At 32.5% G+C, this 24,873-nt stretch overlaps 5 protein-coding genes and 1 long non-coding RNA gene across 9 annotated transcripts; 4 read left to right on the top strand and 2 right to left on the bottom strand.

Annotated features, from left to right (window-relative positions):
• The first annotated feature begins 22 nt into the window (after positions 1-22).
• Positions 23-3,011, top strand: LOC121120705 (uncharacterized). The gene is made up of 2 exons (XR_005865159.2): positions 23-352; positions 644-3,011. It is a non-coding gene; the product is annotated as an uncharacterized lncRNA (long non-coding RNA).
• Positions 3,012-6,455: 3,444 nt separating this feature from the next.
• On the top strand, positions 6,456-10,840 carry LOC121120162 (BLOC-2 complex member HPS3). The gene is given in 6 exon segments (XM_071889096.1): positions 6,456-6,859; positions 7,006-7,175; positions 7,259-7,990; positions 8,060-8,309; positions 8,383-9,624; positions 9,627-10,840. Coding segments are annotated over 5 exon segments (3,423 nt in total). The 5' UTR covers positions 6,456-6,859; positions 7,006-7,122; the 3' UTR covers positions 10,773-10,840.
• Positions 10,841-10,948: 108 nt separating this feature from the next.
• Positions 10,949-12,719, bottom strand: LOC121120161 (uncharacterized). Its single transcript, XM_040715007.2, has 2 exons — positions 12,354-12,719; positions 10,949-12,272 (listed from the first exon to the last, which is right to left on the bottom strand). The coding sequence occupies exons 1-2, from the start codon at positions 12,621-12,623 to the stop codon at positions 11,934-11,936; spliced, it is 609 nt and encodes a 202-aa protein (XP_040570941.1). The 5' UTR covers positions 12,624-12,719; the 3' UTR covers positions 10,949-11,933.
• A 610-nt stretch (positions 12,720-13,329) lies between these two features.
• On the top strand, positions 13,330-17,281 carry LOC121120160 (NADH-cytochrome b5 reductase 3). 4 transcript variants are annotated; one of them, XM_040715002.2, is made up of 5 exons: positions 13,330-13,473; positions 15,956-16,048; positions 16,126-16,654; positions 16,720-16,914; positions 16,980-17,281. In XM_040715002.2, exons 2-5 carry the CDS (start codon positions 16,016-16,018, stop codon positions 17,150-17,152), a joined length of 930 nt encoding a protein of 309 aa, XP_040570936.1. In that variant the 5' UTR covers positions 13,330-13,473; positions 15,956-16,015; the 3' UTR covers positions 17,153-17,281. The 4 variants fall into 4 exon arrangements, with proteins under 4 accessions (XP_040570936.1, XP_040570939.1, XP_040570940.1 ...); XM_040715005.2 differs by having other exon boundaries at positions 15,936-16,048; XM_040715004.2 differs by lacking the exon at positions 13,330-13,473 and adding an exon at positions 15,653-15,816.
• Positions 13,456-15,116, top strand: LOC121120159 (methylmalonic aciduria type A homolog, mitochondrial). Its single transcript, XM_071889095.1, has 4 exons — positions 13,456-13,851; positions 13,942-14,394; positions 14,454-14,615; positions 14,689-15,116. Exons 1-4 carry the CDS (start codon positions 13,570-13,572, stop codon positions 14,824-14,826), a joined length of 1,035 nt encoding a protein of 344 aa, XP_071745196.1. The 5' UTR covers positions 13,456-13,569; the 3' UTR covers positions 14,827-15,116.
• Positions 17,282-21,678: 4,397 nt separating the features above from the next.
• On the bottom strand, positions 21,679-24,358 carry LOC139905722 (uncharacterized). Its single transcript, XM_071889378.1, has 5 exons — positions 22,937-24,358; positions 22,746-22,885; positions 22,530-22,683; positions 22,377-22,467; positions 21,679-22,317 (listed from the first exon to the last, which is right to left on the bottom strand). The coding sequence occupies exon 1, from the start codon at positions 24,241-24,243 to the stop codon at positions 23,515-23,517; it is 729 nt and encodes a 242-aa protein (XP_071745479.1). The 5' UTR covers positions 24,244-24,358; the 3' UTR covers positions 21,679-22,317; positions 22,377-22,467; positions 22,530-22,683; positions 22,746-22,885; positions 22,937-23,514.
• Between the last annotated feature and the right edge of the window lie 515 nt (positions 24,359-24,873).

Raw genomic sequence — 24,873 nt, 5'->3', positions numbered from 1 at the left:
CGTCATCAAAGGTATTTCGAATAAGCATTGAGGAAGAAATAAAAGTGAAACAAACATGAACATCTCTAGCTCAGGACGTACATGCTCAGTCACTCAACCTGGTGACCTGGTGTCGGGGAGGGGGAAGTATCAATGAGTTATAATTATAAATTATAGTGAGATAAATTATAGAGTGATTACTCTCTTGTAGACGAGTACAATTTATTTAAGCGTTCAGCTGATGAACAATAAAGAAACAAGGATCAAAACATTCAGTTATTATGTCAACATAAGCCTTTCTATTACGAATACTATTCTTAAAATCTTAATAAATTAATAATTAGTAATTTTTAAAACAGGAGTTTGGTATTAGGTAAGTTTGTCATAATGGATATAATTGGAACTTGATATATTAATATTATTTAATTTGTAGAGTTCAATGCCTGCTTACATTGCATTCAATTGTGTTTCAATAATGACTGTTTTTTCTAGATCCCCAGAGATCTTGCTAGTAAATTGTTGAAAAATATGAACTCAACCACAATAATGTGAAAATAAGCTTTTTTCCGTATTTTCATAACTTTATAAAACAATAATATGTTTTGGCATCCTTGTTAATTAATTTAATATTCCATATATATTATAAGTAACCATCTACTTTCAGATTTCCTAAAAATCCAGCGCTTCTAAAGCAATGGATAGTTATTGATCATGCATATGGTCTACCTAGTACTATGTAATCCTTGGAGAGGTGACAAAAAGAGACATTATGATTCTTTCCGAGAAAAAATGAACTTCTTTCAACAGATTAAAAGGCTTTTAAAATTAAATTATTTGTCAAAGCGAACGAAGGTTTCAGAAGCAGATAACCAATGCTAAAGATTTATGTCACCATGTAACAAAATAAATAAATAAATATGGTTTCTGGATTAAGGGAAGATGGTTCTCCTGGCTTTACTCTAGAATCATTTGAAGCATTAAGAATACAAGCTCAGCAACAAGAAAGCCCCAACGGCAAAAAAATCTATTGCAACCTCACTCTAGATGAAATTAGTATAAACAAAACGATTGAGTTTGATGGCAGTAAGTACCATGGGTACTTGGATATTGGCACGGGAGTGTCCGACGATGTAATGCCTCCTGCCACAGAGGTTCCTGTACTGATGGTGGTTGCCATCAATGGGAGTTGGAAAATACCTATTGGAAACTTTATCTTTCATGGATTATCTGAAAGAGAAAAGGAAATCTATTTCGTACGGCTTTGAGTAAATCGTATGATACGGGTATAATCATTCCTATTATTACATGTGATGGACCCTCTTACAACTTTGCTATGTTTAACGTCCTCGGGGCTTTTCTCTGTCAAAATAATATGCAAACTACGTTTCATCATCCTTCCAGTCCTGAAATCAGGATAGCAGCTATATTTGATATTTGCCATATGATGAAGCTCATTTGCATCCTTTGGTGTTATAAAAAATCAAAAAGGAGAGGAGATTTGTTGGTGCTTTATCAATTAACTGTACTTATTACAGAAACATGAAGGTCTGAGATCTGGAACGGTGTTGCGAAAAACTCACATTGAAGGGAGAAGAATGAAAATGAAAGTAAATTTGGCGTGCCAAACACTTTCGAGAAGTGTAGCAAATGCTTTGGACATGCTCTCAAAGGATCTTCAACACAAAAACTTTTCGAACTATATGGCTATAGTGGAGTTCATTAGAATATTTGACGCCTTATTTGAACTTTTTAATTCTCGGAATATATTAGGAAGCTCAACTAAAGATCCAACTATGATTATTGGCACCCTCTCTTGGAATCAAGCCATGACTATGCCACAGCATTATAAACTTGCAGCGGTCAAAAAGTTGTTAATACAAAGCAAAAAACAGGATATGTTAGATTTTTGATTGGAATTCAAAGTTTTATAGACTTATAAAATTCTTTTACAGAAACAAATTATCTAAAATATATTCTAACATACAAATTTAGTCAAGACCACTTCGAACTTTTCTTCTATACAATTCACTCTGCCAACTGGCATAATAATAATCCCTCGGTCAGACAGTTTTCATCCGCTCATAAAAGATTGATCATTCAACATGAGATTAAAGCAGGAACGAGAGGAAATTGCTTTAGTCAAGATAACACCACCCTTCTATCTTCACAGGGAAACAAAGGAAGATGCCAGATAAATATGGATAGCAACCATATGGAATTTATTTGTAAACATGGCTTAATTGATGAAGGTCCCTTGCAGATCGACCATGACTATAGCAAAGTGCCTAATCCTAATTATTGCATAGCAATTTTGGACTATAAAAGAGTGGCCATCACTTACATTGCCAGATTTGTAGTGAAAAAATTGGAAAAAAACAATCTTGTGAAAAATGCATTGAATCTTTGGGGTGTCTTGACAACGAATTCAAGGTCGATTATACTCTGATAAAATAAAAAAATTGGGGAGGATAGTATCAAACAGCATCAATCTATCCTTCTAAGGATGTAATTGAAGTTTGTCTAGAAACTGAAAAGATGTTTGAAATACTTCTAAATTCTACAAAACAGGCATTGCCGAGAGATTCTAGCCTGACTCTTAAAATTAGCATTGCAGTTCTGAAAAATATTGGCTTTCGTAAAAATTAGGTCTTTCAATGCCTTAGTGATCATATATTTGATTCATCTCCAGAATGTAATAATGTATTTTCCCTTATAAAAACAATTTATCTATGTTATGCATGTATAAAACTGTATCACTTGGGAAAGCTAGAAACTAAGACTATAGAAGGAACCAAGATTCGTAGTGTCCTCACGAATCTTATACCGTTTAAGAATCAATCTTTTGAAAAATATCAATAATATGTTGAAAGACTTTTTTTTTATTAGTATATAATATTTTTTTGAATTAACTAAACTTTATGTTTATTTATCTTAAATATTCTAAAACATTTTTCATTAAAATTATTATGAACTAGAACAAACGAGAATATTAGGAATTTATAAGAAAAAATAAATTATGAAAATGTTCTTCATTGTGCTGTTATAGGCTTCATGCGATTCAAGGCGAATTTAAATACAAATCGTAGATATTACTTTTAAAGAGGAATTATGATACTCCTTCCTAAGAGGGAAAATTGAGGTTGATGAATCATTATAGCATTAATAATGCACTATTTTGCATTTTAAAGATTTTATATTTATACTTGCAATTTTGATAAGAGAATAATTTGAAGTAAGTTGAGTACCCTCATTATCCATTAGGCCCCTAAAATCACATTATTAAGTAAGACGAAACGACTATTTAGTATATAATATTTGAATGTTTTGATCCTTATGTTGTTTGTATGCATCAGCTGTCTCTCTCTTCAATTTTTTCAGCAAGTAAGCACTATATTTTTTATCCCTTTGGTTATAATACTATCTGGAGGAGCACAAGATCCAATCACGCAGCCTGTTATGGGGAAAACATCACTTTTTTTTGAGAAATTCGAATTGGTAAACTCATATGACCTTTGAACAATTATAGAAATATAATATTTGTTGTAGTTGTAATTTTATAATAACATCACGTGGTATTTTAAACAACTCTTTCACTTAGGAGTAATATTTGAAATGATAAAAAATAGTTTTTGAGCAAAAAATGATAAATTGACTTAAGGTATAAAATTTAAAATCAAAGTAGATTTATTTTAAAGGGGTTTCTAATGTAAACTTTCAAAAAAAAAAAATTAAATTAATTATTGAAACTGACGAACTTGTCATTCATAATAAAATGTCAACTTTAGTTTGTGTTGGTACAAGATAATTATTTACTAAGTTTCATTCAAATAATTAATTAATATGAAATACTTTCCTCAATTGATCTTTCAATACTAATGTAATTAATTCATAAAATCGATATAGCTGAATGTATTTGCATAATTATTCAAATGGATTTGGAGTTGCATGATTCAAATGTTTGGATTCAGAACCATGATCACAAAATATTATTCCAAACTATAAATTAAGAATAATTTATTCCTAGATATGTGTAGTTTTAATAAAAAAAAATTTTTTTTTGTTACAAACCGGCTTAGTTAGTAAATATTTGTGACTGCCAGTTCATAGTCATAATTATTATTTCATGTGAATGAGATGTACCTAGTTACATTATATTGATCCTTTTAAGCACAGGAATGGGAATATTAAAAATCAATACAGTCTGCCTGATTTTTCCTGTTGGTTCTATTTAGGCACTAAATAATATATAATAATCTTTTTTATACTAATAAATTAATTACATTTATTTAAGCAAAATAAATGGGGAAACATTTCATATTATTTGAATAAAACTTATTCCAATTCCAAATCCATTCAAATTCGTCCATAAATACATGATACTTTACTAACTGCAGCGCCGGCTCAATTTAAATCTAATTACTTAAATAACATTATTTTGATCCTTCTAAACTCATGAATTGAGGATATGAATAATTGATACAGTTTTTATCAAGTTTTTAATCCCTTTCTGTTCGGCAACTAACATATAAATACATTATCATCGTTATGAATTAGTTACATTATTAATCAAAGATAAATGGAGGTTATAATGTATAATCACGCACGTTTCTACTCTTAAAGACGTTCATGCTTTAATATTATTTGAATAAAACATACTAAATAATCTCGACCGAATCTAAACAGAATCTATTGAATCTAAACCCGATCTGAAGTTGACACTTTATTTTTGAATAGTAAATTTACCAGTTTAAATGATTAGTTTAAAAAAGTTTTTAAACTTTATTTTATAAAACCTTTTAAAAAATATATTTTTTGAGTTGTATACATGAGTTTACCAAGTCGAATTTCTCAGGAAAAAAAAAAATGTTTTTCACCACAACAGATTGCTTGTGCTCCTCCAGATAGTATTAAAACTCATTGGAAGTGTATTTTTACCTTGATTTTTTCTACTTAAAATGAGAAACAAGTGTTTTAATAATAATAAAAAATAATGGTGAAAGCTAGTATTTTGACCTGGGGATTCAAAAGACATTCCCTTTAACACTTTTTGCAAGTTTCTTCACGTACATAACTAAAAAGTTAGGATAAGTGAAATTTATAATAAAAATTTCTTGGTGAGGATTTACAATTAGTGTTAGTTTACTCCTAGGACTTGATCCCCTTATCATTCTTTTTCCCCTGCTCCTTTTAGTCTTTTTTTTCAGTCCGATCTTTTTTACAATTCAACGGTCCTAAGGACTTATACATCGGGTAAGAAAGATGGAATACTTACAGAGACTTTGCAAATTCCGTCTCTTTTGAAAAGCATAGAATTAGAAAAAGAAGAATGTCTTATTAAAGATGCATTGAATAACTTAGAAGAACAAGTCAAAATGGTCGTTCTTTTGGATGGTAGGGGCAAACTATTTCATCTCAATATGATAACTTCTTCAAGGAGAAAAAAAACTTCGATTTTTCAAAATATACCAAAGTTCTAATAACCGAGTTGTCCGGAATATTTGGAGACACCAATGAATTGGAATGTGAAGGAGACCTATATTTGGTGTTTAACATCTGTAACACCAAAATTGAGTTTACCAATGAAGATACCGATCTCAATGCTACTCTAAAAAAAATCTTGTTCCAGCTCCAAGAATCTTTTAATTAAAGAGGGTTCCTTCGATGTCAATAATATTCAAGCTAACACCTAAGAAGAAGCTGATAAAACAGTTTAATAAAGTTGATTAATAGAAGAGGAATTATTACCCCTTCGAATGTGCTCTTTTTTTCAATTTGCTACATAAACAACTTCCTAATTAGCATTTTGAAGAGCCAAGATTTAATCAAAAAGTTGTTCAACGCTTCATCTTCTACTAATATTTTCAATTGTGCGGTGAATCAATGGCGATGAAAGTGCATTCTCACTTCTAGATAAAAAATACCAGGATTTATTGAGCAAGGTATTCAATGTCAATATCAGGAACTTTGTAAGGTCAATAAATGATAAAATTCGTTCAACTCTGATGGGGGAAAAAGAATCAACAAAGAAAAGTTGCTAAATTATCCTTTTGTGTCTTCTGAAAAAAAACAACTTTATTGGAATATTCTTGATAAACCCTTTTAAATCCTAAAAATACATTCCACATTTTGATTAAGATTTGTTATTCTTTTTTTTTAAATCATTGATAATGCGGAATTATACCTTATTAAAAGGTCTCAATTTAAGGGAATATATAAACAAATACTGCTTAAATATATCATATTTGGTTATTCATAAATTTTTGATGATATTTTAGCACTGTTGACTTTATTAATCTTTTTTGTTTTTGGTGCTACACTTGAAAAAATCTGTGGCTATCTAAGTCTATAGCTACCTATGATAAGTTGATTATATCAATCTATCCTGAAATTGTTAAAAAAACTTCCCTAGCTCCCTTTCATGAAGAAAAATATTTGAGACGCCCTCTATGTTGTTTACATCCCTACTTATTAGTGAGTTATTACATTGTAGTGACTACTATCACTATGAGCTGAGTGGAGTCTGTTAGTGTTACACTATTCATGTAGTGACTAGTTATTAGTTATTACATATAGTTATTACTTATTAGATTAATTATTGTTGCCACTTCAGAATTAATTTGTTAACTATTATTTATTTAATAATTATAAAGTATAACTATAATTAACTACTAACTAGGAGTAAGTAGTAGTAAATCGAATTAAAATTTAATTATTTTTTATTAGTTATTTAAAGTTATTGCTAAGACTAGCTAGACTCGAGAGAAAGAGAGTTCAGTTTGTGATTCTAATTCGTAATTTCTAAGATGACACTCCACTAAGAAAAAGGAGAAATGTCTTACTACTTGCTAAGGAGTGAGGCCACAAATTGTAATTGAGAATTGTAAATATAAACTATTAAACTAACTACTAAATAAAATAGTAAATAGACAAATACCATAGTAATAGCAAGTGGACTTGAACGCCAGCTGGCAGTTGCAGAATCCATCCTTAGTTATTATTCCTGATTAGTCCTCCTTTCCCTTTTAGCTCCTTAATTAATAATAATTATTGATTAGTCCTTTACTTGAGCAGAACAGATTGATATTCAATGTTTTCGGAGTCTCAGGAATACAGAATCTCAATGAAATATGAATTCTCATATCCATGAGCATTCCAAAGTTCAACACTCATAACCTGGGCCTGGACTCCCGTTATACGTAAGTCAAATATAAAATATATTTTTGAATGAACAGTGATTTCGAAGTATCAAAGTTGTTGCGTCTCCCTTTTTTGTATGTAGATCGGATGACAACATGGTTCGAGTGATTTCAGTGCATCACTTCGTGTCTGAAGATGTGACTCCTTGTTGCTCCTCTTTGAATGTGGCTTCTGCAGGCGTTGCAACGGATCTCAACTTCCTTCTCATTGTCTACCAAGATGAGTCTCCCAACGTAGAGGTGCGACGCCTTGACATTCCACACTCTCCAGTCTCTCATCACTTTCAAACCATTGATTCCGTTCAGAGCATTCTTTACTCGACTCACGGACAATATTTCTTATTTCTTGAGGTAAGAAATGGTCCTGAGTCCACTGTTGTTCGAGCTTATATGAACTGGAAGGATCCACTTGTCCAAGAAGCCTCTTGCATACCTCGTATTGCAGGAGCAGTATCTCCGTGTTCCGGTGCGGATGGAGAAGCTGTTGTGCTAGATGTTATTGAGTTTGGCTCCATCAAGGGATGTCCTCCTGTTGTGTGCTGTGTTTGTCCATCCACTGGAAATGTGGCTATCTCATATAGCCCAAATTTAATTGTTATTTATCAATATGTGACCTCCACAAATGGTCCTGGAAAAAGTTATGTGGATTTTCAAAAAATCATTCATATCTATCAAAGTTTCTCCCCAACAGAGATTTCTTTGGTCGAGGATGTATTAGGTATTCTCTCTTCCACGGAGTTTCATTTATTCAAAATAAAAATTAGAGAAACAACAGATGAAAGAAAACATCGATCCCTGAGTGTCTATAGCTTTTGGTAATTACGTCACATCCATTAGGTGTTCAATCATTATGTAGATAAATTTATTTAATTTCATATTTATAGTTCAGACTCTGAATTCATCAATCAAGGTACTTTAGGTAATGAATATACAAATCAAAAAGGCGGCCCTCAGTTCTTACGATTAGATTCACACAACAATATCACTCTTAAAAGACAACAAGACTCAGAAACTTCACAAGTTGGCCATTTGGAGGGTTATGTCGGGAATATTGTGAGGCATAAAGACTTCAAGGACATTGATGGTCCCGATTGGTCCAATAAATTCTTTCCTGAAGTGGAAGAAGCAAACAAAGTAAGATCAATAAAATTGAATTCGTACATCTAAAACTTTACTTGTATATATATTTTTATTTATTGTTGTTTAGGAGTATCTCAGCCTTGGATCCCCTAAGATAATGACTCAAGTATTTGGTCCTTTCACTGAATCCCCAGAATCAACTTCAATTAAAATAATTCCTAGTTTGGATAAGTTAAGGCCTGATTCTGAATTTGAAGCTGAGTGTTTAACTTTACTACGATGTTCCATGCTTAAATCTGAAGTTCGACACGAAATCTTTCAAAATTTGAAAATCATCCCAGTCTATTGGAGTAAATGCAAAGTCAAAAATACAGAGCTATCATTGCAGAGTCAATCTCAATTTCTACACCCATTACAATGTGAATTTTACCCACATTTAATGTCCTTTACCGTCTGTTTTACTAGTTTTAATGAGGGATACTTATATCACGTGCCTGGACATTTGCGTAAACGTGGACGAGGCTGCGGCGTTCAAAGAATAGCAACTTATCCGTTTACTGCTCCAGTTAGAAAAATTGCTCTTGAGCCGTCCCTCTTGCATGCATTGACAGAGACTGGCTTGGAAACGTATACACTACGATCCGGATACTACACTGTAATGGAAGCAGAAAACATTTCAAATTCTAAGGTGAATGCATGTCCTGGTGGTGATATTCCTATCTGTTTAGTTGGTCTCCGACCATTTCAAGGAGCCCTATATTTGGAATTATCCTTGGATCGTCTTGTTTTGATATCAAAGGAAGAAATCCGTCATACGATTACAATTTTGAAACTTCCATCACACTTTGATATATATAAAGACATGATTCAATTGGCTGAACTCAATAAGGAAAGTAGTCCCCATGGATGCTCACAACTTCTATGCGAGGCCCATATTGTTCTTAGAACTTGGTTTCATAGACTATCATGGGCGCTATTAGAAGCCGGAAATAAAAGAGAGGAGATTGTGGAGAAAATAACATTAACAAAAACATTCCTAGATGAGTCCTCTCTAAAATTAGCCAATTACCATGTATCCAGAAAAGAAGAAAAGGAATGGAAACTGGCTTTGCCTTATTATAGGCTATCAGGGAAACCAATATCTTTTGTCATAGATCAAGCTCTTAAAGCACGAGAGTCTGTTAATTATCTACCCATGGGGTTCTTACACTATCTCACAGAAGTATTACTCCATCCAACAATCAATGAAAATGTATTGGATTCTGTTTTAACCGATAAAATAATCGGCATCCTTGGTTTAATGGCAATTGATAAACTCGCATTCATCGTTCTTAGATCATCTCAATTTCGATCATTTAAAACAAAAAAAAATGTACGATATCTTTAAAAAAATATTTAATTCAATCCAAGTCCATTCCAAATGCTGAGGAGGTCCTCGCTTTTGCCCTACTCTCAAACAATAATGGCGGAGGCGAGGAAAGTGGGGCGCGGGAATTGATTAGATCCTTACCTAATGTCGCTCTTTCAGAAATACTAATAGAGCATCATTATTTTCTTTTGGATATGAGTATCTCTAACAATACTCCAGACACATTCTCTGATTTGGCTTTACTCATAAGAGACTCTGTTCCTGAAATATTTGTTGAGGTTCTCGTGAGCTTAATCAAGGGGAATGCTTTTAAATTAGGACATATTTTAGAGTTATTTGTGGGTAGTTTTGTAAATCGTGACAACAGTAATGCAGTTGTTCTACAATTGTTCTTGGAAACGTTTTTTGTTGAGTTTCTAGAAAACCCTACCCAGGAAGATCCGGATATTTTGCAAGTACTCAAATCTTTGATTCGGTCTTACTTATCCTGTATATCCACACCTATAAGGTTTGGAGATAAAAATATCGATTCTGATATATTTGGACCTCGTGATTTATACTTGGAAATGCTTCCCCCATTTCAGTATGGAGGCTCAAGGGAAACTCTTTTAGATGCTGAATCCCCAGAGTTTTGGTGTCAAAACTCTCTGCTTAAACTCCAGTCATTACTTTGTTGCCCAATATTAACCAAGAATCGTAGTCAATACTATGAAATTGTCCTGGATTACCTCTCGATATATCCAGATACCGTTGGAGCTATCTCTCTAAAAATAATCTGCTCAGACAATCCAACTGCTATTCAGGCTCTCTCAGAGAGTCATCCTGAAGTTCTTTTGACTTTTTGTAAAGAGAGGATCACAGAAGAAAAGGACTGGCGATTTCTCCTAGAGACACTTCAGGAACATTTAAGCACTGAACCAAATCACCCATACCATGAAGAATGGTACTCATCTGTGCAAGAAATATTGAATTATTTAGCACAAACTCTGTCATTAGATTTATTTATGAGTATTTTGCCTAGTCCGATGCAGGGGAATGAAGATTATCAAGGATATATTCAAATGTGTCGAAAAATTCAACAAGCACAACAATTAAAAGGCCTTATATCAAATACTGGACAACAATTACTTTCCACTCTTGCTCTTTAAAAGCTCAAATAATTTTAAACATATATTTGCATTATACAGGCTAATAATATAAATTTCATTTACTTCCATAAGTGTTGCGCTATCGCTTTATTTTTGAACATTTTTGAATTACATCCGTTTTTGCATACTTATATTTATTATGCTTGTATTAGTTGTCAGTATAAATAAAACTCGAATTTAATTGGATTATTATCATAAATATCTGAATATATTCCATCAATAAATCAGAATAAATAAATTATAATTAGTAAATTATATATATTCATAACTATTATTTTCTTTTAATCAATTAATTAAGTAGTATAACATCAACTATTCACTTATATTTTAATACATAACAATAAATATAATATAAACAATATAATTGACCGATAATATATTTTCTTACTTTTTCTCAATTTTATAATAAAATTGACAAGTTGTTAATTGTTATACAAAATAGCATAAATACAGATATTTATTAATTGTGGAGAGATAAATGACGAATCATTCCATTTTTTAATCAATTCTCACATTGTGAGGAGCGAAATAAAGGAATATCACGTAGTCTAATTATGAATATGTAACATCATAAAATTGAATAAATGCAATTTGTATTTATTTTAGTTAATAGCAAAAAAGAAAAAAAAATCGTGGAATGGAACTCATGATCAAATATTCACCACATAACTAGTACAAAGAATAAATAAGCTTTTTTTAATAACAGAAAATATATATATATATATATAGTGAAAGGAATTAATAACAGTTTGTTAAAGAAAAAAATAAAGCATGAATATAACGAAGAGAAATATAATAATATTTAGTGAAGCTCAAATTATTACACAATTAATTAAGCTTCCTTTTTGAAAAATAGGTCTCAATAAGGGATGTTGAATATATATTACTAAAGTGTTTCCTTAACGTCGTCTGTGTAAATTGTTGTTAGTTTGACTAAGGTTTCTACTTCTTATTATACATCTTAGAAGGGAGTTTTCAATGTGTAAGAAACTACTGAAGTGTTGATGTCATGTGTATCTTTACGCACTAAGGATTGAATGATTAAGATGTTGTAGATTTGTTGGTTATGTAAGTAAGGGGAGTAGATAATAACTTATTTCCCTCTCTCTGTCTAGAAGGAGTCATTGAGCGACCCAAAAGTGATGGATAGATTAATTATTATTATCCTTTATTATTTTGTAGAATAAGTGCAATAAAAGCCTGTTTGACATTAGTAGACTCCAGAGCTGACGTTTCAATGTACGCCATCTTCCACTTGTTGGCAAAGTTCTGAGCCTCTTCTTTTGAAACTCTTCTCCGCTCTGAGAGATCTGCCTTGTTCCCCACGAGGATTTTGGGGAGTGGCTCCTCAGAGAACTCTGAGATTTCATCCAACCATTGGGATAGGTTAAGAAAAGATGTGGGATTTGTGATATCAAATACGATGATGGCACCTGATGCATTACGGTAGCAGGTGGCTAGAACAGGACGATACCGCTCCTGGCCCCCAGTGTCCCATACCTAGACATAACAAGAAATAATATAAATGCTCCTTGATATCATTGATCATGAATCCCACTTAATGTAGCAGTCCCCCCTTACTTGCAGCTTAAGGTGATTCTGCTGATGGACAATGACATGGGTTCGGATGACGAAGCCAATGGTGGAAATGAATGTATTTTTAGAAGAAGAGTCAATGAGCTTCTCCAAGAGGCAGGATTTCCCCACACCAGAGTCCCCCACGAGAACCAACTTATAGTAGGTTGGGTCTTCATCAGGGAGAGAGCTCCGGTGGTTCGTGGTAGCGGCGGAGGAGGAGGATGACGTCGTAGAGGAGGAGGAAAAGGGGCTCTTCTGGGATTTAAAGCTCATGGCATCTTTGTTTTGAGCCTAACTACATACATAGGCGATAGCACATAGCAGGCAAGAGAACTACGTACAGCTTCTTTCAAAAGGAAAAAGAAGGAAGCGAAGTCAGTCAGTGAATGAAATGACTAATGTGTCAAGTCAAGAACGATCCAACTAAGCAAGTAGCAACTACTAAGTAAATAACTAATAGTCATACAGTCAGATATATATACGGACGAACGGAATAACTAAGCATTAAGCATAGAAATGAAATCAAATAGGAAGGAAGGAAGGAAAAGACTCAAAAGAGCAATGGCAAGCAGTTGAAGTAGAAACAGAAAGAAGAAGGGAAATAGACAACAGTGGAAGGAAAAGAGCTCCGCTTCAGCAGCAGAGGAGTTTTTGATTTGTGAATCGAGGTTATTTTATTACAGCTTTGAAGTTCAGGAAGTGAAGTTCAAATGATGAAAACGAGAGTATGTGCAATACAAAAATGCGTTTTGAAGATTAGAGAGCAAAGGAGAATCAATAGACACTCATGTATTGTAGAATGGGCATGTTAAAAAAAGAAACCGAAAATCAACATGGTAACCCTTGAAGAATTTGAAGAATGTTTTAGCGCACAACCTGTCTGAAAGAGAGGTTGCGCGCTGGTGGAGGAGCCAGCTGGATGTTTAAAAACAGGGTTTGACATATAATTCACGCCCTCTTGTGTAGAATCTTTTACTTATTTATTTATACGTCACGTAGTCACATTTTGATTTTCTGTTGGTTTTAAAAAAATAAACAATAATTCGAACAGTCAAACCACTCTTCAGTATTTACTCTGCTTACTCATATTTTTGGAATGGTGAAGAAGGAATCCGATCAGTCGGTGAGAATATTTATTTCTTCTTTTTTACATGCTATTATTAGACTTTTGAAGTATAAATATTAAATTATCAATCATACGAAACTAAACTATAAAAACATGTGGCGAGTAATCCGTCGATTTTACTCTACGGACAATCTATTAAAAGGGGTTTTAAACCATGAGAGACAGGCCCTTGCTCGTGCCATTACTCTTGTGGAGTCCACAAATAAACAAAAAATGAAAGAAGCTCGATATTTCATGTCTAAAATAACGGAAGTACATCACCTTGCCAACGCAAATACCCTCCAATGCTTTCGACTCGGACTGTCCGGCCCTCCCGGTGCAGGAAAGTCGACGTTCATTGAGAAATTCGGGGTAATGCTCACATCCCAAGGAAAGTATTTTTTATTTTCATTAATAAAAATCCCCCATAATACAAGTCATTATAAGAACTAAAGTAATCAACGATGCTCGTGTATTTCAGGCTACAAAGTGGCAGTTCTCGCTGTGGATCCTTCTTCTGGCTCCACTGGAGGCTCTCTCCTTGGTGATAAAACCCGTATGCCCGAACTTACGCGTGATCCAAATGCTTTTATTCGTCCATCCCCCAATTGCTGTCATTTAGGAGGAGTTACTCGAAATACCAATGAAGCCATTGCTGTATGTGAGGCCGCTGGATTTAATTTCATTATAGTCGAAACTGTAGGGGTAGGACAGTCCGAGTATCATGTAGCAGATATGGTAGACATGTTCGCTCTATTGATCCCTCCTGCAGGAGGGGACGAACTTCAAGGTTTTAAAAGAGGAATCATGGAACAAGGGGATCTTATTATTGTTAATAAAGCAGATGGGGATCTAGAACCTGCTGCACGAAGGATCAAAGGGGATTATTTGTCTGCTTTGAAATTTATGCGACCTAAGTCTAAATATTGGAGGCCTAAGGTATCACTTTAAGAAATATGTAATATTGGTCATCTCAAAACAATTTTATTTTTGGGTAGGTGAAGCTAATGTCGTCAAAGACTAAAGTAGGATTACCAGAGGTCTGGGAGAAAATGCAAGAATTTCAAAAAGTAATGACGCAGAGTGGAGAACTGCGTCGTCGACGTGCGGTACAACATAAAAAATGGATGTGGAATTATATTGAAGATAAATTAATTCGGGTATTATTGCAAATATCTAATTTATTTATGTTCGTGAAATTAAAAAAAAATATTTTTTTTTCTCCCTTCAAAGGAATTTAGCGATCATCCTCTTATCAAGCATGAGAAAAATAATTTCGAGTCTCAAGTCATGAATTATCAATTACCTCCAGGGACTGCAGCTGATATACTTTTAGAAAAGTTTTTCAGCACAATGCATCATAAAAACTAAACAACATCCTCCTTAGATTTCAATGAAAGGGCTTCCTTGTTAGACTTTTGCATATATTTGTATCATAAGATTGTAGATATCCATGATTTCTGACTTATTTATATATCGTACATCAGCTCAGACACATTTTGTATATCTGTGATAGTTGAAATTACAAATCACAATAAGTTTTTTATAGTTTCGTATCGTATTTTCTATGCTTTTTTTCGTTTCGTTTTAGTTTTTAATTTATATATCATATTTTAAAGTTATATTTATATAAATATTTGGGAAATAATTTTATTCTCTTATATTTTGTTCTGTTTTTTTTTCTGTCTTCTTTTTCCTATCTATATTCTTGTGTTGCGTGCACGTTGCGATTTTGTTCAAATTTTATAAGTTACAATTTCTACGTCTCATGAGGATTTATTTAATCACAACATCCACTATTTTAATTACCAACGTTACATTACAGTGGTCCTTAAAAATAAATTTTACTTGTACTAGTCTTACCCTTCCATTTTGCAAGTAGGTGACTAGTCACCTTGCCATTTTTTCCCCTTCATAATAAAACTTCACGTTGTAAAATATTTTTTACTTTGATTAATATTTAATGTTTTGCCCTATATTGAAAAAATTAGGAGAACAAAAATTGGATATCTCGAATTTTTCGCTAATAACATAAATACTTTTATGTCAATGCTTAGTACTGTGTCAAACTTTATTTATTTGGCCCAGTCCAGTCTTAGAAACGGCCCTTAAGACTGTCAGTTCGAAGGATTTACAGTACCAGAAGATATTTGAAAGAAATGAAATAAAGTTGAGTGTCCTTTTGATAAATTTGTAGGACTGAACTGGACCGGACCGAGAGTGAACTCGACAGGGCTACAGACATAATTGCTAATTAAGGACTGCCAAAAATATTCTTAATTCCTCATTTAAAAATACCGTTTTTTTGAGTTGCAACTTGTACACAAGATATATTATTTGAAATAATTTTTATTTATTTCCGTAAGTAAGAAATTAATCCTTCCATTGTTTTCGATGTTATTAACACTTAAATGAAGCTTTGCAATAATATCTGACAATTCAGACATATATTTATTGGCGGAAACTTATTATTTAAAAAGCTTTGTATGTTTATCTGCAGATCTATTAGTACGTGCGTCATATCCGAGTCTTTGTTGAAATTTTATCTAAATCCTTTGAAATGGATAATGCAGATAGAAGTAGGAGTCTCAAGGTACTGCATTAGCTCCCTTACATTATGTTTTCAAAATATTATTTCTAATAAATTGTTTGAACTTTATTTGCTTATAGTTTATACCTCTGTTTGTTGGGGTTGGAATTTTTTTGGCCTCTGTTGTCATTGCTCGATATTACTTCATCAAAAAGCGCTCTAAAAAGACCACACTATTGGATCCTAACGTAAAATATCCTCTTCAACTCGTTGAAAAAGTCAACATTTCTCATGATACTCGTTTATTTCGTTTTGCTTTACCTTCTGAACATCATATATTAGGCCTTCCTAATGGCCAACATGTATATCTCTCTGCAAAAGTTGATGGAAAACTCGTTGTCCGTCCCTATACACCAACCTCAAATGATGATGAACATATGGGCCACATGGACCTTGTCGTCAAAGTATACTTTAAAAATCAACATCCCAAGTTTCCTGAAGGAGGGAAAATGTCTCAGTATCTAAATGACATGGGAATTGGAGAAACTATTGATGTTAGAGGACCTAATGGTTTATTAGAATATTTGGGAAATAGTGAGTTTGCTATTAAACCCAATAAAAATTCTTCTCCGAATTTTATGCATAAATCTAACGTGTCTTTAATTGCTGGTAAATGCACTATTTATAAATGATTAGCTGCTAGTACAAGTTTTTTTCTTTCTCTCTTTTAATAGGCGGTACTGGTATCACTCCAATGTATCAATTAATCACATCCGTCTTTCGTAATGAAAACGACAAAACTCGTCTTTCCTTACTTTATGCTAATCAAACGGAAGAAGATATTCTATTAAGGAAGGAACTAGAGGCTATAAGTACTGCCAACCCGGATCGTTTTAAAATTTGGTACACACTAGATAGACCCAATGAAGGTGATGACTCCTTGAACATTTTTATCAATTGTAAATCTAATACCTTCTTATATTTTGGCTTTTAGATTGGAAATACAGCAGTGGATATATAAGTGAAGAAATGATTCATGATAATTTGTTTCCTCCAGGATACGATACGATTACTCTGATGTGTGGTCCTCCTCCTATGATCAAATTTGCGTGCATTAATAATTTGGAAAAGCTTGGTCATACTTCTGATCAAATGTTTTCCTTTTAAACAAGATTGAAGTACCTACATAGTTTCATTTAGATGTTATAACGTATTATTTCTAATATATTTTTGCCAAGGAAGATATAGTTTTAATAAAATTGTAGGGTATTTATTCAATTCCTACTGTGAATTCTATGTCCAAATAAGTTTATTTGATCTTATTGATGAAGGGTTTAAACAAAGTTATACGGAAATGTTTTATGTGAATGCATTCATTTATGTCCTGACATAATTGAACCACAGCTGCTTTATCTTCGAGTATGGATTCAACGTATCTTTTCAAATCTACACATTATACTACTTGATAAGGACTCCTGATTAAATTTAAAAAAAATCCTTATAATAAAATATCAATGATTAATATTTTATATCTTCTTTCAAAAGATAACCCAATTCAAAATTAGGCGCATTCAAACTATTACATAAGAAGACATTTTTTTTTTTTTTAAATAACTTCATAGCACGTACATCCTGCTTAGTGCTGGCTTTACTTGGAATTGTTTAGGAATATAGAGAGCAAAACAATAAAAGAAAGAAAACAAAAAATACAGAACAAAATATATGAGAATAAAATTATTTCCCAAATATTTATATAAATATAACTCTAAAATATGATATATAAATCAAAAACTAAAACTAAAATAATAATATAGAAAATACGATACAGAACTAGAAAAAACCTATTGTGATTTGCAATGTCAAGAACTATCACAGATATATAAACATTTATACTTTATATTACATTCAATATGTCTGAGCTGATGTACGATCTATAAATAAGCCAGAAATCATACATATCTACAATCTTATGATAGAAATATATGCAAAAGTCTAACAAGGAAGCCCTATCATTGAAATCTAAAAGAGGATTGTTACCCATTTTATTTTAAACCCGTTAAATCTGGAGTGTTCCACCAAGTTCTTATCTTCGAATGAAGATATTACTTTCCCAATGGATTAATTGGGAAAATATGAAGAATTAGACTCCTATTTTAATGAAATTAATTGAGAGGTTCTAAAAAAGCCCAGTGATATAATCTATCTTCTTGGAGGACATTTCTAGGAACTCTTACAATATATTTTCAAATAAAGAAAGGTGAAATATTATTTTATCTTCGGCTACTACAAGAAGTGTTTTGTAAAAGGTACACGAAAATTTTTTATTTCTAATCAAACTACAGCATGGTTTGAAATTAACCTTCTCAGCAGCACTTTCCTTAATCGAATTGCATCAAAAATGTTCAATATGTTTGCAAAAAAGTTTGTGTCTGAAGTAAACAACTATCTTCTTGTGAATAAAAAAAGGAAAATTGTTTGCAAAAATTTGATAATAGAAAAAAAAAATCAAAACTGAAATCAGATTGAATTCTTCTATATCATTTCTATATTGTGCATACTATATTTGTTTCATTATAGAATTAAGTTCAATCAAAGTTATATGTTATTTTTTCAATATAAAAATACATTTTTAGTAGTTTAAAAAGGATATGTAATAACTTATGACCTGTTAAAGTTTCAATTTACTACATATTCCGAAGATTGAACTTATTTGACATTAGCATCGATATGAGGAGAAGGAGAGGCAGTCCATACTAGTCTAAAAACTATTTCCGAAGAAAAAAGGCAATTTTCTTGTTACCTAACCTTGTAATGGTAACATTGACTAATAGATGGATTAGTTTTAATAGATTTAAATCCAAATTGTAATTCAAGGACTTCATACTTTCCTTATTTCTTGAAAAGAATAGATTCTTGAAATTAACTTATTAATATGATAAATGATAAATCCATTTGCACTCTAGTAAAAAAAAGCGTTCCCAAAAAGAACAAATCGTTCCATATTCATTTCAGTGTTCCTGCATTATTTTATTCTGTCAGGTTTACCAGATAATTTGTTAAGCATACCAGAAGGTCATATTTTCTATAAGTTTATATGTAATACTCATTTTTTTACTGTATAATAACAAATAACAAGTGAAAATATTCGTAAATAATCATCCATAAATATTCATTAAATAAAATAAATTTATTTTACAATAACACTTCAGCATACGTCTTTAAAAAAATAATAGATTAATTGACAGTGTTAACAAGGTTGAGTGATTTATAACGCAGAATTGGTCATCTTTGTTTGAAAAAATTATTCTGGACCAGGATATACAGAAAAAATTACATTCTATATACCTTGTTCTGGACGACATGGACGTAAAATGCCAAATTGTAGTCGACATGTCATCAAGCGGAATGACAGTAACAGAGATTTCTAAGGCTTTGGGGATGAGCCAAGAGGCAATCTATGCAATCAAAACACAATTTGAGGAGCGTGGGATCGTCCAAAGGAAGAAAGGACCTGGGAGGAAGAGTTAAGTTCCGACAAAAGCTATACTTTTAAAGCTCGGATCAAGAGAAATCTAATCAGGACAATTTGTGGTACGGTAAAAGTAATGTACTTGACCTCCAGTACATTCCATAGGATCGTTCATGAGTAGCTAGGGATGAATTCATGGGCCAGAAGAAAGACATTTCATCAATACTTCAACAAAAGCAAAAAGGTACTACTCCTCAACAAGCTCAAGGCGGGAACGCCTCCCAGCTCCTCCGACCTGAACCCATTGGACTACAACATTTAGGATCAGGTTGAAGGAGTTGCCTTTACCAAATCACACAGCTCAACAGCATCCTTGGATACATCCATCATGTCAGCCTGGAATGCAATGCCAGAAGACTGTATCATCAAGGTGTGGCAAGGCTTCAGAAGGAGGTTGGAGGCCATCATTAATGCTGAGGGTGGCCATATGGAATAATCCAATTATTTTACAGTAACTACAGTTTTTTTTTTTGCTTCATTAAATAGTTCCGTTGAAAAGTATGTCATTATTAATAAGTGTTACCTTTTTTTGGGAACATTGGACCCAAATTCATTTCATACTTGATAAAATTGTATGGAGTTTTAAATTTAAATTTAGTGATATCTTCTTCTACAAGCAGATATCTCTAGTCACAGTTAGATTCGCTTCCTTCAGGACCTCGAAAGGTAGCAATAATTTTTGATGAATTATGCCATTCTAAAGACACTATGTTTATTGATGGAAAGTTTTATGAGGCAGAAGCTGATGACACTCCTATAAGGACGATCATAATTATAAAGACTACGTCGCCTAAGCTGATTTTTTTTTTTTTTTTTTGCAATTCAGTGGAAAATTTTATATCAATGAAGCCAATAGCATCATACATATGACAAAAAAAAGATCATTATCTAATGGTTCAATTACTAAATTAAATTCAGCAACTTAAATTTGTTGTCGGTTCTATTTCAATAAAATATTAGTTGAAACTTTAAATGTACTTGAGTTTAATTAACTCATTACATAAGAAAACATGAATGTTTTGAACTACATTTAGTCCTAAAAGTTGTTAACTTCAAGCAATCCTTGTACATACATAGTCGGTATTTAAATTTATGACTGGTGTGGATTAGGGAGGGGGTGGAGGGTTAAAATCAAATTCAATTTTAGCACACATTTTTATTGCCAGAGCATCCTTAAAGCACTGTAGAAAAAATAATTTTTAACTTACGGACAAAAAAAAAGAAAGAAGTCTTCGTCCTATTGTTAAAATACTTGACCAGCTCATTTTCACGGGGCTCTCTTGAGGCTTGTTTTGTACTCATATAGAAAATTTAAGTGGTTCAAATCTGGTGAGGAAGGGGGCCGTATCTATTTGGACCAGAACCGAACCATGTTATCTGCACATAACTTTTAGCACTTAGAGGACGTGTGAGAGGGGCTGTACTTAATCATCTTATAGTTGACCTCCTGGCCGATTTTTTGTCCAACCTTGAAAAAGAAAGGAGGTATCTTCTTTCCATCAGAGCCCATAACGCAGAGGAAAATCCAAGAAATTTTTCACAATTTACCCATTTGCAATCTGAGATGCGTAGCCTTTTTGCTTGTTGCTTGTTCATGATTATGAAATAAATAATTTGTTTAGTTTGTTTATGTAAAAAGGACGGCAAAACAGAATAACAAAAAAGAATTGCTGAACCTTTTCATAGTAATGAGAAAATATTCATTAATTAACAGTCCACGTTTTGCTGTACTACCCTGTATAATACTAGAAATTATATAATTTACAGGAACTGTATATTATATTCTTGGACGTCACTATTAAAAAGCGTGGGGGGAAGTAGAACATTAGCAAGAAAAGCGTTATGGCTATAGTTGATAATATTGTAGAGAATAACGCGTGCGAGGAGAAGGGGGGGAGAAAGACATATGGTATTATTGTTTAAATACTGATGAGATTATCATCTGCCTGCTCTATTATGATTATTTATATATATTATTTTATTATATGATTTTTGAGGGTATAACGAAAGAATTTATTAGCAAAATGTTTAATAAAAATATACTACGTATAATTGACTTAGACGGTTTTTATCCGTTACAATGGATTTGAAAACGTCACATTCAATGAAATTGTTATTCATTATGAACCATATTCTCAGAATAATAACTAATAAAACGACAAAGTAAAAGTATTTCGAAATATATTTGAAGTTCCAAGTTTAAAATAGAAGGCTTAAATTAAATATAATCTACATACTAAAAAATAAACCATCATACATTTAAGTTAAATATACAAAATTAAACAATTAGAGTCATATAACTAATAATAACAATAAATTATAAACACAGAATATTGAAATAATAGATTGATCCAAATAATATTTTCTTGTTCTAACATCGGAATTCAGTTCAATATGTCATAACTTTAGGTTGCAAAACACAAGCCAGACGTGGGGTTTAATAAAAATATCATCACCCTTTTTTTCCTCATGTGCAAGTTGCATATACAATTGTGCACAGGATAGAAAAATCTCTACCGATAAGATCTTAATTATTAATAATAAAGTAAATGTCAAAATCATAAAATAATGTTAGATTTAAATCCATATCTTCTTCCAATCTTAGTACGAACAGCTTCTAGAATCCCACTTTCATTTATTTCATGTTTATCTAAGAAAAGAAAAGTTAATCCATGCAGTAAAATTTTAAACCTTAATTACTTATCTTAGATATAAAAATTATGTAGTAATATCCGGCGATATTACTCCTTATTAAGAGCATCAAAAAAAGACCCCTGGTGATTTATGCTTGTATAACAACATACTATTATAATGAAGGATACACACAATTACTAATTATAATGCTACACCCAATACAAATACCTCCGTTGTTGTGACCATTTAAGCCGTTGTTTTTGCCTTTTATGAGTTTTTTTGAACATCCTTTCTTGGAGCTTATGAACCATAGCTAATCCTTAAGTGACAAAAAAGTAATATTTATAGACTATGTAATATTGGAAAACCTAATGATCATACCAAAGTCTTTAAGTGAAGAAACTAGTGTCAGACAAACTAGTTGCAAACCATCCAAAGCTACTACCCCCGTAGTTGTGACCATTTAAGCCGTTGTTTTTGCTTTTTATGAGTTTTTTGAACATCCTTTCTTGGAGCTTATGAACCATAGCTAATCCTTAAGTGACAAAAAAGTAATATTTATAGACTATGTAATATTGGAAAACCTAACGATCATACCAAAGTCTTTAAGTGAAGAAACTAGTGTCAGAAAAACTAGTTGCGAACCATCCAAAGCTACAACTCCCGTTGTTGTGACCATTTAAGCACTTGTTTTTGTCATTTAATGAGTTGTGTATTATCATTCTTGATATTTTTAGCTAAAATAGAATCATATTTTATGGTTAGATTTAAAAAAAATGAATACTTACTGTTAGATGGTACAAAATTCAGAGTTCCATTTCGAAATTAGTAAATATTTTATACTTTTTACTGATAACTTTGATCGTAATTTGGTGTGGATGACTCTTAAACATGCTGAAAATTCTCTCAACTTCACAATTTACAATGGGGGTATTTCTATAAATTGAATCTTCAACACAGGCTAGGTCTCGTAATTCATTGTAAGCTGGATTTTCTGATAGGAAATTAGTCAATTTAGATCGGAATGGCTCTAGTTTAATATCATTTCGTAGCAGTTCAACGATGGTAATGCTGACAAGTAAGGGTAATCGTCCTTCTAAAGCTGTGATGGCCCCAGAAATTTGATTGAGATTATTATGAATAGTGGTCAACTCTTCAAATATATATTCGTCAGTAATAATCTCCTTTGCTTTAATTATAGAAGGCATTTTTTCATGGAGGCTACTTAAATATTCCCTGATTACTATGAAGTGCTTGAAATAGTAATTTGCTGCTTTTAACCAAGTTCCCTAACGTGTAATGACTGGAGCTGGGGGTAAGGGAATTTGGTAAGAAGCAGCGAATTTACGTTTTCTTAGTCCAGCGTTCAAAAATATTTTTTGATTTCGGATATTAATTCATTTGTTCTAGGGAATTCTTTACGAGCAAGTTCAGCAACGTTAGAAGCTCCATCCGTAATAAACACCTTCAGGCGAGTAGCATTAAAGTTGGTTCCAAGAGTAACTTGAATACTCTCGACAACAAAATTTATTATGTTCTTGGCATTAGCACGTTTAATGTCCATCACGTTGATGAGATATGGACGACCCAAGAAATAGCCGTCCAAAGGACCAATCAATAAAGCAGTGATTGATCGCTCCTGATTATCTTTTGTCTCATCGACAGCAACAAAAATATCCTTCTCTTCGACTTTTTCTTTGATTTTGGAGATGACATCGTTACCAACATCCTCCATTAATTTAATGATGGTTCCTCGGGAAGGGATGGGTTTACCCGTGTATTTCTCCATAAATTTTTTGAACGTCGGATGATTAGCAATGGATAAGGGAATATGACATGCAATAAACATCTTTGTAAGATCAATATTTAAGTCTGACTTGATGTATTCATCATTAACTTGATTTTTTAGATGAATATCCATGCTCTTGATATGAGATGAGGATAATGAGTGGCGTGTAATTCTAGACAGGGGACTAAAGGCACATTTATATCGACAAATCCGACAAGCCATCTGTTTCTCGGCCGATAAGTATTTCCAAATTCCTGGGCGACCATTTTCAGAAATCCAGACAGAAGGCGACGTTATTTTAGGCATTTTATTCAGTTCTCTATCGACTATTATATATTAATATTGAATAACAATGGCGGGAATGATAACGTTTTTGATAGAAGAATATTTTAGTTATATTATTCAATCAATGATGCCATGCGTATTTTTTCTTTTCTCATCGCACGCTTTTGTATTCTTACCAAAATTATCACCCTTAGTTATGGCATACCCAGTGCCTTAGAATAGGAGAGTATGAACATACTACAGCTAAAACGTCAGGTGATTCCATATCATTCTACAGAAATATCCATAAACCCCTAGTTTAAAAGAATAAAAGTAATTGCTTATTAAAAATAATAACTTTTCTGTGTAAAAATGCCTGCTTTTGGATACATTTTCCATGCACGGATATATCATTTTTTCGTTTTCCAAATGATTTACGCCAAATTAAGGCTTGGTTACGTGTTCTGAGGCGGAATAACTACAAACCGAAAGCCCTGCATGTTTTATGTTCTGCTCACATAAAATAGTTCATTCAACAAATCGAAAACGGAGGCATTTAAAACCTGGTTCAATCCCCAGAAAATTTTCCTATTCTAAAAAAACCAAAACCAATAAAAACACTAAATTCCATGAAGTTACATGATCAATCACTGTTTAACTCAGATAAAGCCT

This window comes from Lepeophtheirus salmonis, chromosome 6 (assembly GCF_016086655.4).
Source record: "Lepeophtheirus salmonis chromosome 6, UVic_Lsal_1.4, whole genome shotgun sequence".
Classification (NCBI taxonomy): Eukaryota; Metazoa; Arthropoda; class Copepoda; order Siphonostomatoida; family Caligidae; genus Lepeophtheirus; species Lepeophtheirus salmonis.
Note: the sequence above shows the minus strand (reverse complement) of the source record. Positions and strands in the feature narration are given on the sequence as shown.